Source organism: Rousettus aegyptiacus, unplaced genomic scaffold, assembly GCF_014176215.1.
Source record: "Rousettus aegyptiacus isolate mRouAeg1 unplaced genomic scaffold, mRouAeg1.p scaffold_m13_p_7, whole genome shotgun sequence".
Taxonomy (NCBI): Eukaryota; Metazoa; Chordata; class Mammalia; order Chiroptera; family Pteropodidae; genus Rousettus; species Rousettus aegyptiacus.
The window spans coordinates 69,543,815-69,558,441 of record NW_023416310.1 but is presented as its reverse complement, the minus strand read 5'-3'; the positions used below and the strand labels follow the sequence as shown (position 1 = coordinate 69,558,441).

Genomic DNA, 14,627 nt, shown 5'->3' with positions numbered 1-14,627 from the left:
TCTCGTTCCCACCAGCTACTCTCTAATCAGACTGGTTTCACTGCACCTTCGCTTGAAGTCACCGACGCACCGAGGACACTGAGGAAGGCCGCACGGGACACGGAGCAGCCCGGCACCAGGCCGCAGCGCTCTGAGCTGTGTCCGGAGCATCCGGGCGTGACCGCAACTTCTTCAGTGCATCATGAGCAGGATGCGCCCTAAGGTGTCAGAAACCCTGAGCGCGCTCCTGAAGGTGTCACACGGGGTGCCACTGGGCGTGAGCAAGCGCCTCGAGCGTGGTGGACGGAACGAAGACGTCCCGAGGGCGTCACGTTCGGGTCTGGGAACGCTCGGAACACCCGCCGCGCACTGACGGTGCCGCTCGGGCTCACGAGAGGCTCGGGCGGAAGGCTCCGCCTTCCAACGGCAGGGACAGCACCTCTCACAGAAGCCAGGAGTGGACGGACAGACGGACACGCCAGGACGTGGGGGCTGAGAGGAGGCAGTGGCGCCAGGCTGGCCAGGGGGCAGGAGAGGGCGTCACGCGCGGGTGCGGGCCCGGCCACGCGGAGCTGCCCCCGCAGCAGGTGCGCCTAGCAAGCTCCCTTCTGCCAGGCCAGGTGTGGCACCAGCCCGTTCACCCCCAAGGACGCCCCAAAGCAGTGGCTGCACACTGCAGGGCACACCCCATGTCGCTGGAGGGGCCTCTGGGTGTGAACGGCATCGCGGGTGTGAGCACACTGACCCTCCTGGCAAGCCAGGACAGGGAGGCAAGAGTGACCACTACAGCCGCCCCAGCTGCCACAGAGGGGAGCGAGAGTGACTCGCTCGTGGCCCGACACCCGCGGGGCACCCAGCTTCCAGACCTCCTGATGCTGTGGAGACCACCGGCTCGGCTCCCCACCAGGACCCACCACCACTCCCGAAGCAAGCGCTCAGACCCCCGGGTACAAAGGACGCCAGTGACCCGTGTCCTCCAAGGGGCCACGCCACTCTGGACCTGGAGGGGGGAGGTGTGTAGGAACAAGGGGGAGGGGAAGTTCTCCCTTTCCTTAAAAAATGTTTTCCACGTAACAGTTGGCTTTTACTGCTCAGGCTCCACAAGTAACAGGGCTCTGTGGCCACGCTGTGGAATGTTAGGGGCGCACTGGAAATAGCTCATTTCAAATAGGAAAATGGTTTGTGTTCACCCAGTTCTGGAAGCCAATTTTCAATTGCTTAAAATAGTCATGGTATTTTACCAAGGTAATTACACTCTTAGCTATCAGTAACAATTAAGCCCTTAGACTGGAGCCGCTTAATAAGGTCTCAAAATAAAAGCGCACAACCCCAGCGCTGGGCACGAAGCGTCACACACACCGACAGGCTCCGTGGGGCCCGGGCGCCACGAGCCTCTCCGCGGCCTGGCCGGACAGCAGCCGGCGGGGGCTGCACACGCGCCATCGCCCAGGGAGATGGCCAGGGCCCCTCCCCGCGAGGGACAGGGGAGGCCGGCAGCCAAAGCACCCTGGAGGCCCGACGACCCCCACGGGTGCCCTGAAGAGGAAGGCAGGGTGGTGCGAACGAGCGCTTGGAGCTGACGGTGCCGGCGCCGCACCGGCTGGCCGGGGGTCCCCGCGGCCGGGCCCGGGCTGTGCGGGTGGCCGGCGTCGACCCTCCCGCACACGCCTTTGAGCGACAGCCGGGACAGACGGTCTGGCAGCGCCCAGCCCCCGGCGCCACCCCGAGCACGCGGGGCGGGGCGAGGACGGGAACGCAACGCGCCGGGCCAGGGAAGAGAAGGGGGGACGCGCCCTGCCTGGCAGCCCAGGATGGAGCGCACGGGCAACGACCCGCAGACGCGAGGGGCACGGGCTGCACGGCCGGGGGTCGCCCCGAGCGCCTGCAGCCCTGTGCGTTTCCAGGCAAGGGCAGATCTGAGCGTCCGCGTGATTCTGAACTGACGCCGTCCTGGTGAGGCGAGGAGGGGTCAGAGCCCGCGGCGGCGGCCAGGCCGGCCCACAGAAAGACGCCGAGGCCGGCATGGCCCGCGGGGGGCCCGCGCGCACACGCACGAAGCGCCGCGAGGTTCTTGCCTGCTGAGGGTCGAGTGTCCAATCTGCCCGGATGCTCACTCCTTGTGAACGTAACGATGCACGGGAACTCCAGGTGACACTGGCTTTTCTGAGCATGCACTTAAATAAAACTAAATCGCTGCCTCCAAAACACAAGAAAAAGAATATTTTGTTTGGCCCACATGGGCCAAACTGCTGGCTTCTCTCCTCAACTCAGAAGAGTCCTGCGGGCCATGGCAGCGGAGCCTCAGGGGGCTGCCCCTTCTCGGGTGGGACCCGTCCTCCAACCTGCCCAGGGCCCCGCGGGAGGCCCGCCGCCCGCACTCACGCTGCCGCCGGCCTGGCCGTCAGGGCACCTGCTCTCAAGCCCCAGTGTCCACGCCGTCGCCCGCCCTTGCCCACTCCTGTGGTGGGCCAACGTGGCAGGCAAAGGGACTTCTGCAGATGAAATTAAGGTTGGGGACCCTAAAATACGGTTATGCAGGGTGGTGTGGGTGGGCCGTGCGAATCCCGTGAGCTCTGAGGAGCCAGACAGGGGTGGCAGCGAGAAGCCAGAGCGATCCACCCCCGGGAGGGTGTCTGCCGGAGAGGCCCGCGCAGGCCGACGACGCGGGGGATGCCAGAGGCGCGGCCGCAGCAGGGACGGGGCCCGGCCTGGGAGCCCCTGGACGAGAGTGCGGCGCGGGCGCCAGGCACCGGGCGCAGTGCCACCGCTGCACAGCACAGGACGCGGGCCCCCAGGTGCCCCAGGCCCGCACGCAGGCCCCCGCGGCCGCTGGCGCAGCGGTGCCCCCGCTCAGAGCAGCTCTGTGCGTCCAGAGCGTAGCCTGGAAACGACACGGACGCCTCCCGCCGGGCGCATCGGCCGAATGCTGCTCAGCAGCGGAGGGCTCCCGCTGGCTGCATGGCCCGGCACTGGGGGTCCTGCTGAGTGGGAGGGCCACACTCCAAAGGCCACGTCCTGGACGATCCCACGCACGTGACACTCTTGAAACGGGTTTCAGGAGCAGCACGCGGGTCAGTGGTGGGCGGTGACTCCGAGTGCCCTGGGGAGAGCACTCTGCACCCTGACGGCAGCGGGGGTCACACGAACCTTCGCGTGACGTGACAGACAGCCACATGCACCACTGGGGAAACCGGTGAGGGTGTAAGGGGCCCCTGTTTGCTGTCTTTGCAACTTTCCGCGACCTATACCTCCTTCCAACAGAAGTCAAAACCGACCCGCGCTTGGGTTTGCGTCCTCACGCTGCTCTGCGTGGAGCAGCCAAGCGTGCCGCGGCGGGACAGGCTGGCACTGCTGGCGGGGCGGAAGGGGGACAGCCCTGTGCAGGGGGCGCCAGCGTGCAGCCGGCTGTGGGGCCACACACGGGAGGGCGCGCGCCCCCACTGCTCAGGTGTGGCCTGCACGGCGACGTCCCTCCAAGCAGTGGGACTGCTGGACCCGCAGCAGCTCCGGAGAGGCCTCCGCCCTGCCCGCTCCTCCTGCGGTTTCCACGGGGCCTCACGAGCACCGTCCGGACAGGAGCCCATCAGGGCGCTGAGCAGCCCCGCGGCAGCACGTTCGGAGGGGACTCCAGACGGACCCGGCAACCCTGCTGAGGCCACACGGGAACGGCCTCCTGCTGACATCTCGGGAAAGCTCCGGGCTTCCCACGTCAGGACCACAGCACGCCCTCCATCTCTCCCCCACGGCACGTCGAGTCCAGACGTCCCACCACCGGGCACACGCAGCCTCGCCCCCGCGGACCCCCGGCTCTGAGCGCCTCCATCCGTCAGCTGTGGACGGCCTCGGAGGCCAGCGGCCCAGCGTGTCCGCCTGTCTGCGAGCTGGGTCCCCGGGGGCAGTCTGTCCGTCCCCACGCGTCTGGTCTGACACCCTCGGCACCACCAGCATGCTCCTGCCCAACCCCGAGCGGTGGCTCTCCCAGCAAGGCCGGGCTCTCCACGCACCTTCCATACACGGCGGACCCGAGGGCTCGGCTTAACCCTCGGCCCCCCCGGGGTCGCTTCCGCGCAGCGAGCCCTCGGCGCGCCGTCTCAGTTGGCGGCCATGTGCGTGTTCGTCTGTCCTGCCCACCTGACCCACGAGCTGTAAACGCTACCCGAGCCGCGAGACATCTGCCGCACGGGCGCCTCCCGACGAGCTGACACGGGGGACCCGCGAGGAATGCAGGGAGAAGGGCAGCAGCAATGAGGTCCACGTGAGTGACCACAGCAGGCCAGGTCCAGCGCTGCGCCCCTTCTGCGCCCAGACGCAGAGACGCGGGTGACTGGGGGGCCACCTACCAAGACAGGGCTTCAGAGGCAGCGTCTATGGCTTAGAGCGGGAGGCCCCGGACTAGGGCCCAAGTGACGCCACGGTACACGTGACGATGTGGTATGGCAGGGAATGTTCTGGAAGAGCTGCAGAACAGCCAGCTTGAGTAACTGAAACCTGACTCTTTCTAAGAGATCCATGGTCAGAAGACCCCAGCAGCAAAGCGCCTAGAATTTCATCAAAATGATCAAGAGCAGCAAACCCTCGTCAGACAGCACCGCTGCCCACGGAGGGGCGGCCCACAGCCCAGCAAGCTGGACACCCACCCCTGCCCAGGGAGCATCTGGGGACACACTTGGCCTTTTTCCTTCCTCATCTTTTGAAATTTCAGCATTCAAGGCAGCATTTTAAATAATATTCTCTCACACAAAAATATGAATTCACGCTCCAGCAAACTCTGCTATCGAGCCAGACATCAGAAGCTTTTCGGGCCCAGAACAATGAGAGAGAAGCAGCCCACAGACCAGGCTGGAACGAGGACGTGTCTGCCCCGTGCGTCCAGACACAGGCAGCGCGACGCTTTCACTCCGAACCCCGACTGCACACCCGCTGCGCGCACCTGTGCTCGCTGGGCCCTGAAGGACGGGCAGGGCCCAAAGGGAGGGCTGTCCTCCGGAGGGCCTGGGGGCCCAGGGCTGCCCCCCAGAGGGCCTGGGGGCCCAGGGCTGCCCCCCGGAGGGCCTGGGGGCCCAGGGCTGCCCCCCGGAGGGGCCTGGGGGCCCAGGGCTGGCCTACGCGTGCCCCAGGAGGCGGGGCCTGGGCCGCACAGGGTCAGCGGGCGGGAGACGTCTAGGTGCGGACCGGAACCATCCCGGCAACTAGGAGAACACACGGCCCCCGTAAACCGCCAGGACCCCACTTCCAGAGCAGGGGCCGCACCCGAACGGAGCCGAGACTTGCGTCTGACTGACTGAAAGCAAGGGCTGGCCACCGGGGAAAAGTGTGCACGAAAGGGCAGGGGTCCTGACCGACCACGTGGGCGACTGGACAGAGGCAGCCAGGCCTGACCGACGACGTGGGAGGCTGGACAGAGCCGTCTGGGAAGGCCATGCGCGGGGGCGGGGCGGGCGCCTACCTTCGTCAGCAGCAGGACGCGCTTCTGCAGCCGCCGGGCCAGGGCCTCGTGTGTCTCACGCTTCTTCCTCTCCTCCAGCAGCTGGGCGCTGACCTGGCGCACCTCTTCCTGGAGCTGCTGCCTCACCTTGTCCAGCTCCCGGGCACTGCACAGAAAAGGCGACAGGGCAGAGCGTGAGGCCGGGCCCGCAGCACCGCGCCCCAGCGCGGGGCCCACCGGGACAGGAGGCGCTGACGCGCAGCTCCCAAAATAGAGCTGCACGTGCAGCCAGCCCGCTGTCATTTCCTCGCTTCTGAATAGCTACTCAGAGCCTTTCAGGAGCCTCTGCGTTCCCAGCGGACCCCGGGCGAGCCGGCGGCCCCGCTCACACGGGAAGCCGCCGCCAACGCGGCTGCGAAGCCACGTCTGATGGTGCAATTGCACCCGCGCCCCTGACTCAGGCATGCAGCTGTGCAGCGCGCTGGGTGGGGGGCTGGGTGGGGCCCAGCCCGGCTCGGCCCGCTCTGCCAACACCCTGCGAAGCCGGAGCCCAGCCACAGCCCGGACGCCGACGCTGGGCCCTGCGGGCTCCTCCGGGGGGCCAGCCCCTGGCTGGCTGGCTGGGCCTCTGTCAGCCGACCTCCCGCCGCCTCTCCGGCTCACGCACCTGCGTTACTGCGACAACCTCCCGCTCAGGACATCCCTTCAGAGGCCGGCTAAGGGAGGACACTTGATGTAGAGGCCTCCCCGCTCCTGAACCCTACGGCGAACCCCCCACCTCGCCGTGGCAGTGAAGCACTTTCAGAGTTTGCTCTCTGACTCTTCCCCCCAAAATGCCATCGGCCCTTCGCAGCCCTGCCCATTCCTACGCCATCTTCCGGGGCCAGCCCAGGAGCCACGGGGAATGGCAGCCGGCAGGAGAATCAAGGGACCCGTGGCTCTGCATGCCCACAGTGCTGCCTCCCCACATGGGGACGCCGACCGGGGGGCTCCCAGGAGGGGCCTCGCAGACAGGGGCTGGGGCAGAGGGCATCTGGGGAGGAGCTGACTCTGCACAGTGCGTGTGGGTAAAAACAGCCTTCACACTATTTCTTTAAGTAGAGAAAACCATCTTCCCGAAGGAAAATGTCAAAGCCTCAAGAAAATAAAACAGAAACAGAATGTCATTAGGAGTACGTTACAAGGTGACATTTGTAGCGTTTACCCAAGGTGATGGCCCACGAGGACAATGACATTGCTGTGAGGTGAGGGCCATGGATGACACCTGCAGTCTTGTGTCATACCTGGCATCCAATTATTTCTGTTTTGCTTTGATTACATGATTTCAAGCGAAACCTGATTCACGGGGATGGCACGTGATGCTTTCTTTGGAGGTGGTCTCCACTGGGCTGATTTTTTTCTATTTCACATCTGAGTGACTGCAAGGAGTTTTTATTATTATTCAATATAATTCTTTAGGCAGCAAACTTTAATTTTAAAGTAAGTGGGAATCGCACACGTGCAGAGTTCAGAAGCAAAGGGATGAGGAGCCCCAGGTCTGGGCCGCCCCAGCGCAGGCCTCGGGGGCTCGCGGGGCTGGAGCCAGTGCCTCCCCCCGGGGCCCGGCATTTCACTCCAATTCAGCCGCCTCGGGAAGTCTCACATTAATGTGTAACACAGAAGCACAGCTGGCCAGCCGCACCTGCCACCCCTAGGTGCTTCATAACCAAAAACATAAAATAAAATGAAAAACAAGTACAAATATTCATTTGAAACACATTAAGAGGCTATTTTGAGTTCTAGTTCAATTTAAAACATTCATAGACCAATTTAATCATCAAGGACTGTGAAACGGACCCGGAATCGCTGAATCCGGGCGGGGCTCGTGCGCTTTAAGCTGCTGCCCACCGTGGGCGACCGCAGGGAACGCCACCTCCCCCCGCACGCGCGAGCGAAGGCAGGAACGTGGCCAGCGCGGCCTTTCAGACGCCTGGCGGAGCTCAGGGGCCGCTCTAAGCCCAAGGATGCTGGGGACAAGCTGGAGGAGGGGAGACTGGCAAATCCCAAGCCCCACAGTTTGGGGAGCAGGATGCCCTCAAATCCACGTGGACGTCAAACTGGAGATCCCCCAACCAAGAGCAGGTGCCAGTGTGTGCACAGCCACAGGGTCACTGCCCACCTGCAGAGCTGGACAGCCCACACGCCTGGTGCTGGGCCTGCGCGCAGGACGCCGGCACCCTCGTCTGCCGGCCGCCAGCTCCCTGTGCAGGCCCCGAAACGGGGTGGGTCTCAGCTCCTCAGGGAGGGGGAGCCAGGCACTGAGATGCGTGACCTGAGCCGCTGGCCCAGTCCTGCGAAGTCACCGAAGCCAATCTGCCCGCTGCAGGGCACAGCACCGGTGACAGTCCAGTGGCACCACAGGAAGACGGCCAAGCCCCTCGGGACTCTGGGGCTGTGCCCAGCTCGGCAGAGAGGAAACCGCCTGCCCCAGTGGCACAGTGCTCTTCATGGCATGGGGACGTGAAGGAGCAGTGCCAGAGGACGCGGACCCTGGAGACCCCAGCCCCAGGGGGGCCGGCGCTGCGAGGCGGCCCCACACCTCCCGCGTCCCAGGCCTGCCAGGGGGTCTAGTCGCTTCATCACTCCCAGACTCCCTGAAAGATGGAGCAAGACGGAAAACGCACCTTCGGCACGTTATGGGAGACGCTGCCACAGAGCTCTCTCCAGAGCCCCGTCACCAGCAGGCGCCGCGGTCCGCTCGTCCGTCGTCCGCGCGCCGTGGGCACGCGCCGAGTCTGGCAGCGCACATCTCCAGGCCCTGGGGCGATGGCTGGGATCTGACGCCCCAAAGGCCTGAGCTCACGGGGCCCGCGTTCCTGTGGGGCACGCGCCCCGGGGGAAGACACCACCGTGCCCCGTGAACAGGGAATGACCCTGAAGCGCCGTCAGCTAGGTGACAGCCACAGCCAGGTGGCCAGACGGAGGACCCTGAGACCCCACGGAGGCAGCGGTGCCAGGGAGGAGCCACGAAGCCTGAGCACCGAACCCAGAAACGCGCGGCGGGAGGGACCAGCGCCGCTCAGGCGCCACGCCCAGGACGGGAGCAGGTGCGCGGCCCCTCCGCCCGCTGCCCTGCGGCCACCGCAGGGCGCCAGCTGGAGAGCAGGGCGTGGGAACGGGAGGCTGCGGGCCGGGCAGAGGGACAGGACCGAGACGCAGCAGGTAATCAAAGGTGCGCCTGACCCTGTGAAGGGTGTCGGGGAAGGCCCCCACGGCGAGGACTCAGGCTACCTCACGTCCTCTCAGGGAGGGCGGTGCCTGGGAAGAGAGCAGGGGACGTGCACCTGTTCACTTTGGGCCAACCACCTGCAGAGGCAGCCGCACCTTGGGGCAGGAAGCCGGCCAAAAGGGGCAAGACGGGCTCGGGCGGAGCGGAGGAAGAGGGCGTGGAGGGCCCGGGGCGGGGAGGGCAGCGAGAGACGACGGAGGAGCTGAGACGCAGGGCCAGGGGCCTGCTCAGATGCTCCCTCGCCGAACGGAGAGGAGCCGGCTCGTCGCTGGGCAGGACGAGTGACCGGTCAGGGGTCTGATCTGCGATAATGAACTCTACGGGGAGCGGAGTCCTAGCAGGGGGCTGTGGAGTGGAAAAAAGGGGGCCAGCGGCAGGCACAGAGGAGCGGCCCGCCCAGGGGCAGTTTTCCGAGGGACCCAGGAACCCAGCCCGGAGTGCCCACCTGCTGACATATCCCCCCCCACCCCCCGCCCCGGCGTGACGAGGGGCAGAGCTGCGCCTGGACCAGGAGGGACGGGTACAGCTCTGCCCGCAGACCCTGGGGGGAGCCCCCGACAGCACGCAGCACGTGGGCGCCCACACCCAGCGCGACGCGTCTGCTGGGATTTTCACTCCGTTCAAGCTCAGCCTTTCTGACAAAGGAAACTCATAAAAAATTAAACCTCTAGTTCCATACTTGGGCTGACCTCTGAGGTCACTGGCATTTCCGGGAACCTTTGGAAGTTCAAAATGGAGCTCTTAGTTCTTAGAAGACGGTTGGCATGTTTATCGATCAGTGCCTCGAGGACCCATCTCTGTACCTGACGGGCCGCTGCAGTCACTTTAATGTAATCGTCATCAGAAAGCTCCCGGCCAAGAATACCCCCTTTCAAGGGACGGCGGAAGGACACGGCACGCGGAGCAGCGGGAGACGTTTTAACGACCTTCGCGAGGCACGGCTGCCCGCGCGGTCCCACCGCCCCGTCTCCCCGGCGCAGCCCCCCGCCCCGGCCGTGCGACGGGCGCCCAGGACGGCCCCGTGGTGCCGACGGCCGAAGGCCTGGGACGGGGTGGTGCAGGCCAGCCCTGGAGGCACAGTCGTGCTCCACACGAAGCCACGTCGGCACGTCGCCACGGAGCGCACAAGCGGGACTGCCGGGAGCTGAGCAAACCTCCTGCCCAGGAGCACGCGGCGGGACGTTCACACACAGGCACAGGGCCGTGCGGGCGGCTTCCCCTGACGAGGCCCCCGGGGCTCAGCCCGAGGGGTGCTGGGCAGCACAAGTGGACCCCAGGGCCCCCAACGGACGAAGACGCGATTGCACATGCAGAGACTCTTAGTGACTATGCTTTTGTGTGGAACTCAGAAAATGTTAATAAAATTTAATTCACACTTCTGCAAAACCCCTAAGGCATCTTTATTCTTACAGCTCTGAGGAACGTAGATCAAAGCCCACTAATGCATGTGATCTTCAAGCGTCTCCATTTTATAGATAAGTAAATTCAGGCCTCAAGTGACTGAGCCACTCAGACAGGCCACTCTGCCCCAAGCAGAGCACAACAATGCCTGACTTCCGGTTCTCCACTGCTGTGCCCTGTGCCACCACGGAAGCCCCGTCGGCCCAGCCAAGCCACACTCAAACAGGTGACAGCTGCTGTCTCTGCCTCCGGCATGAAGGGCCCTGGCGCCATCAGGAAGGAAAAGGCACACAGGGCCTGTGCACGGGGCGGCGGCCTGGCCTGGCCACCTCCTGCTGCGACACGGCCCCCTCACCCCCATGCCAGGCCGCGGAGCCACCAGGCCGCAGCGGCCCACAGGCCTGTGCTCCATCACAGCTCCTCGGGGAGTCCTGAGATGCTGAAAATTCTAGAAAGTCTTTTTCCTCACCAGTAGGAAAGAAGCCATTGCTCTCTGTCCTGCATAACCGAGTGACAAGGACTCTAACAAGTCACATATGCAAAGCACGCACGAGTGAGCATTCGAGGAGGATGACCTCCCTCCTGTGTCCCTGCAGTCACCATCTGCAGTCATCCGGCCCCGAAGCACCTGACAAGACCTTGGCAAAGAGCTGACTGAGTCTCCCATCACGATCTGCTTTCCGAAGCTGAGCGTGGGGCTGAAGGAGACGGCAGAGCGGCCAGCGGCCAGGATCCCCGTGGGGAGCGGAGCCCCGAGGCCGGTCTCCCCAGGATCCCCGTGGGGAGCGGAGCCCCGAGGCCGGTCTCCCCAGGATCCCCGTGGGGAGCGGAGCCCCGAGGCCGGTGTCGCCAGCAGATAGCCCCGCCGGGACAGCTCTGAGCCCTGGACAAGCTCAAACACCGGGTCCTGCTGAGGGCCCCCAGGACCCACGAGGAAGGGTGCGGCCACCACCATGTCCCTGTTCCCTGATGAAGGAACAAGCCTGGCCAGGGCCACGCACCTGAGAGGCGGCGAGCCAGGCTCCAGTTCGGGCTCGGGGCCCTGTCTACAGGAAGTGCCCTGCACCATATGCTGACCTGGACCCACTCGGACGACGGGCCTAGGCTGACGCGGGGGCCCACGGATGCTGCCGCCTTGCCACGTGGTCACTCTGGCACGTGTAGGCGAGAGCGAAGCGGACGGAGGGGGGCGGGAGGTGGGTCACCCTGCTCTTCGGGTCCGGCTCAGGCTCAGAGGACAGGCCGGGCTGCATGGAGAGGGAGCCGAGAGCCCACACTGTCCCCAGGAAGCCTGGCCCGTGTGGCACACAGCTGTCCCCATTTACACCATCTCACTCCAATCTTAAATGCCTTCAAGTGTCATTACACAGTTATCCGAAAAAAATAAAAACCCAAACAGCGAAAACAAACCCAGAGAATCGGAAAAGCAAAGGCTGAAATGATTCCCAATCAGAGGAGCGGCCGAGGGGGCAGCTCCGAAGCCGCAGCCGGGCCCCCGGCCGTTGCTCCAGCGCCTCTGCCGGGCTCTGCGCCCCACATCTCGCCGCTGCCAGTCACCAAATCCAATTTGCATCCCCACGTAAACAGAGGCCACACAGTAAGTACTCTCATCTGACCTTGAAATGTGAGGAGGAAAATTACCCTTTGCAATTTCAATTCAATCCCAACCATAATGAATAATCCAATTTAGCCGATCAGTTACCAACGTGTCATGCGTGAGGGTGCGGGGTTGCTGCCTCCCAACCACGGGTGGGGCTCTGCACACCCACGGCCAGGGTGCAGGACGCACAGCACAACGAGCTCCCGCCCCAGGCCCCTGAGACCTGGGGAATGAGGGCGGCAGAGACCAGGGGCTGAGGCCTACTGAGCAAGTGCCCCGTGCCCCAGGCTGCAGCTCTCGGGGACCGGCAGTCCCCAGGGGGGACAATGGCAGAGGGTGACTGCAGACCGAGGACACAGAGGGGCCCGCCCAGTGCCATGGGGTCAGATGCTGACCTCGCGGGATGGGGCACAGGGCTTGTGTGCTCACCACCTCACTATGGCTCGCTGCACCCTGGGGGTGAGGTCTGTGAGCCGTCCAACATCACTTGCAGAGAGCAGAGGCCAGAGACAGCCCCACAGGCGAGAGGCAGCAGAGCTGGGCCGGAGCCCAGAGAAAAGCGCCGCGTTCCCGCAGAGCCACAGAGCACGGAGCTGGGCTCCCTCCCGGTCTCACTGTCCCCTCGCAAGAGGCACCCTGCTCACGCCCGCACCTTCCTGTCAGACCTCCAGCCCCCACAGACCTGCTCATGGCCACCGTGAACGGGACTCTGGTGGCTCTGAGGCCGCCACACCCTCCGAGCCCGTGTGGCAGCAGCCACCGCGGGTCCAGCTGGGGCTGGTCTGAAGCAGCCGCGGGGCAGGAGGGCACCGGGAAGAACTCACGGGGCAGCGCACCCGCGGGTCCCTGCCACCTGCTCAGCCACGCCGGATCGTGCCTCCTGCTTCAGCCGCTGCCCCCAAAGCTGTGGGACGGCCCCCCGGGGTCCCAGCTGTCAAGCAGCAGCCAGAACAGAAACCCGGGTCCTGTGACACTAAACACACGCCGCCCGCCCCATCCCAGACCCACAGCCCCCTCCCTTCCTCAAGGAAGGTGGAGCCACCCCTGCTGGGGCCAGGAGGGCCGCTTGGTGCAGGCCGGGAGCATCCCCTGCATGTTCTCGCCAGGAGGGACCCAAAGGGAACAGAAAGAGGCCTGGGAAGGATGAGGCTAGAATGTGAAAAAACCAACAAGCTTCAAATCCCCTGAGCAGCCCCATGACAGGTGCCTGGGCAAACACACGTCAACAGCTCTGTTAGGACACTCCGACGCCCTAATCCAAGCAGCGTGGCTGAGAACGGAGCCTCAGGTGCTAGGCACTAAGCCAAAATGCAACCCGTGCTCCAAAGCAGGGAGGGTGACAAGGCATGAGGGCAGGGCAACTGGGGCCCCAGAGGAACGCCTGCCTCACACGGCTGAGCGGCTCTGGCGTTGCTAAGAAGCGCCGCCCATGAAAGCAGGGCGGGCTGGGCGGTGAGGAGCCGTCGGCCTCGGGCCCCGCCGTCAGAGCCCGGCCCCTCTGGAGACCTTGACTGCCGCACCTATGAAGCAAGGACGAGCCACGTGAGACGTGCGGGGGACGTGGGGTGATAGCGTGGCCACCGGAGCAGGTGCAGGTGGCCCGCCAGGCCCGCCACCGTGCGCCCACGGCCTCGACAGGCTCACGGCGGGTACGGCAGTTCCTTGCTGCGGCCACGGGTGCTGATGAGAGGTCCCCTGGTGTGGGAGAGGAGAGAGGCGAGGAGAGGTGGGTGACGGGCTGGTCCACAGAGGCTCCCCTCAGCCAACACTCACGCCGCCTGCCCACATCGGGGCAGGCCAGGCGGGGTCCCGAGTCCAGACCCCAGGTCAGGGCCTGCCATCGATCCCATTTCCCCGGAATGCCACGCTGCCGGGAGCACACGGTGGGAGCAGCCCCGACGGCTCCCGAAGGTGAGCCCCCACGCCCAGGCAGGGTGACCCTGACGCGCGCGGCCCGTGAGGGGCGCCTGGGCAATGCTGGCTGGAACGACGTGGCCGCCTCCTCCCACCGGCGCAGAGCCAAACCCCAAAATCACACAAGGCCATGTGCGCAGCCGTGGAACGATAATAAATAACTGGACGCCGCGGGAGGAGAGAGGCGCACGGCCCCCGCCCCGGGGTCCCCTCCACCCAGCCGAGCGCGGAGCGGGCGGGGGGCTGTGGAGGCCACTGTGACACACGGGGCACGGAGCGCCTGGGCCTCCAGCCTCGGGCTCCCGCCACAGAGGCACCGACGGTGCGCCGGGAAGCAGACGCTGGGGAGGGGTCACGGCTCCTGCCCCCGGGGAGTCCGCCGACCAGTGCAGGAGACACGACAGCCCGCAGCGGGGACGACGGGGCGCGTGCACGCGGGCGGCTGGGAGCCCGGCCTGTCCGTGTCGCTGAGCCCCAGTGCTGAGCCAGCAAGGGCCGGGCCCAGGAACGCGGAGCGGGGGGCAGCCTGAGTGACGTGGGGCCTCGCCCACACCCCCGGCTCAGAGCCGCCCAGCAGCCCCGTCGTCTCCTCTGACGCCCAGGTCTGACTCCCAAGTCCCGGCGTCCCCGCCTCTGGCCGACCCGCGCTCCGCTCAGGCTGCCCAGCCCCGGGGCCGCCTTGCTCACGACGCCGTTCTGCCTGTTTATCCTCCATCGATCTTGCTGTCCTTGACCCGAAGCACGAGAAGTCAATGCCCAGTCAGGTGTGGCACCTGCGTGGGGCGATGACATCAACTCTCTCCCGGAGGACCGCTGTCTCCCCTCGGGGCGAGGAGCCCCCGTCGGGTGTGCGGGACGTGGGGGGCCCCGTGGCGGCTCTCCTGTGTGAGGAGCCATCTCTTCATGCAAACGAAACTCCGGCATCCATAACCAACACGCCCTCTGAGCACTGTCGCCCCACCAATAAACACCTCTGCGGCACTCCCCGTGCTCAAATAACAAAATGAAAGGAGAAAATGAGATTTCAGGAAATTATTCGT

General features: G+C 65.3%; 1 protein-coding gene across 6 annotated transcripts in view; it reads right to left on the bottom strand.

The window, feature by feature from the left end:
• Positions 1–14,627, bottom strand: part of MAD1L1 (mitotic arrest deficient 1 like 1) — a 202,555-nt gene that overhangs the window by 87,952 nt on the left and 99,976 nt on the right. For all 6 annotated transcript variants that reach the window (XM_016119080.2, XM_036224937.1, XM_016119079.2 and 3 more), the window contains one exon: positions 5,426–5,570. In XM_016119080.2, coding sequence (XP_015974566.2) covers positions 5,426–5,570 — 145 coding nt within the window. The remainder of the gene's footprint in view (positions 1–5,425; positions 5,571–14,627) is intronic.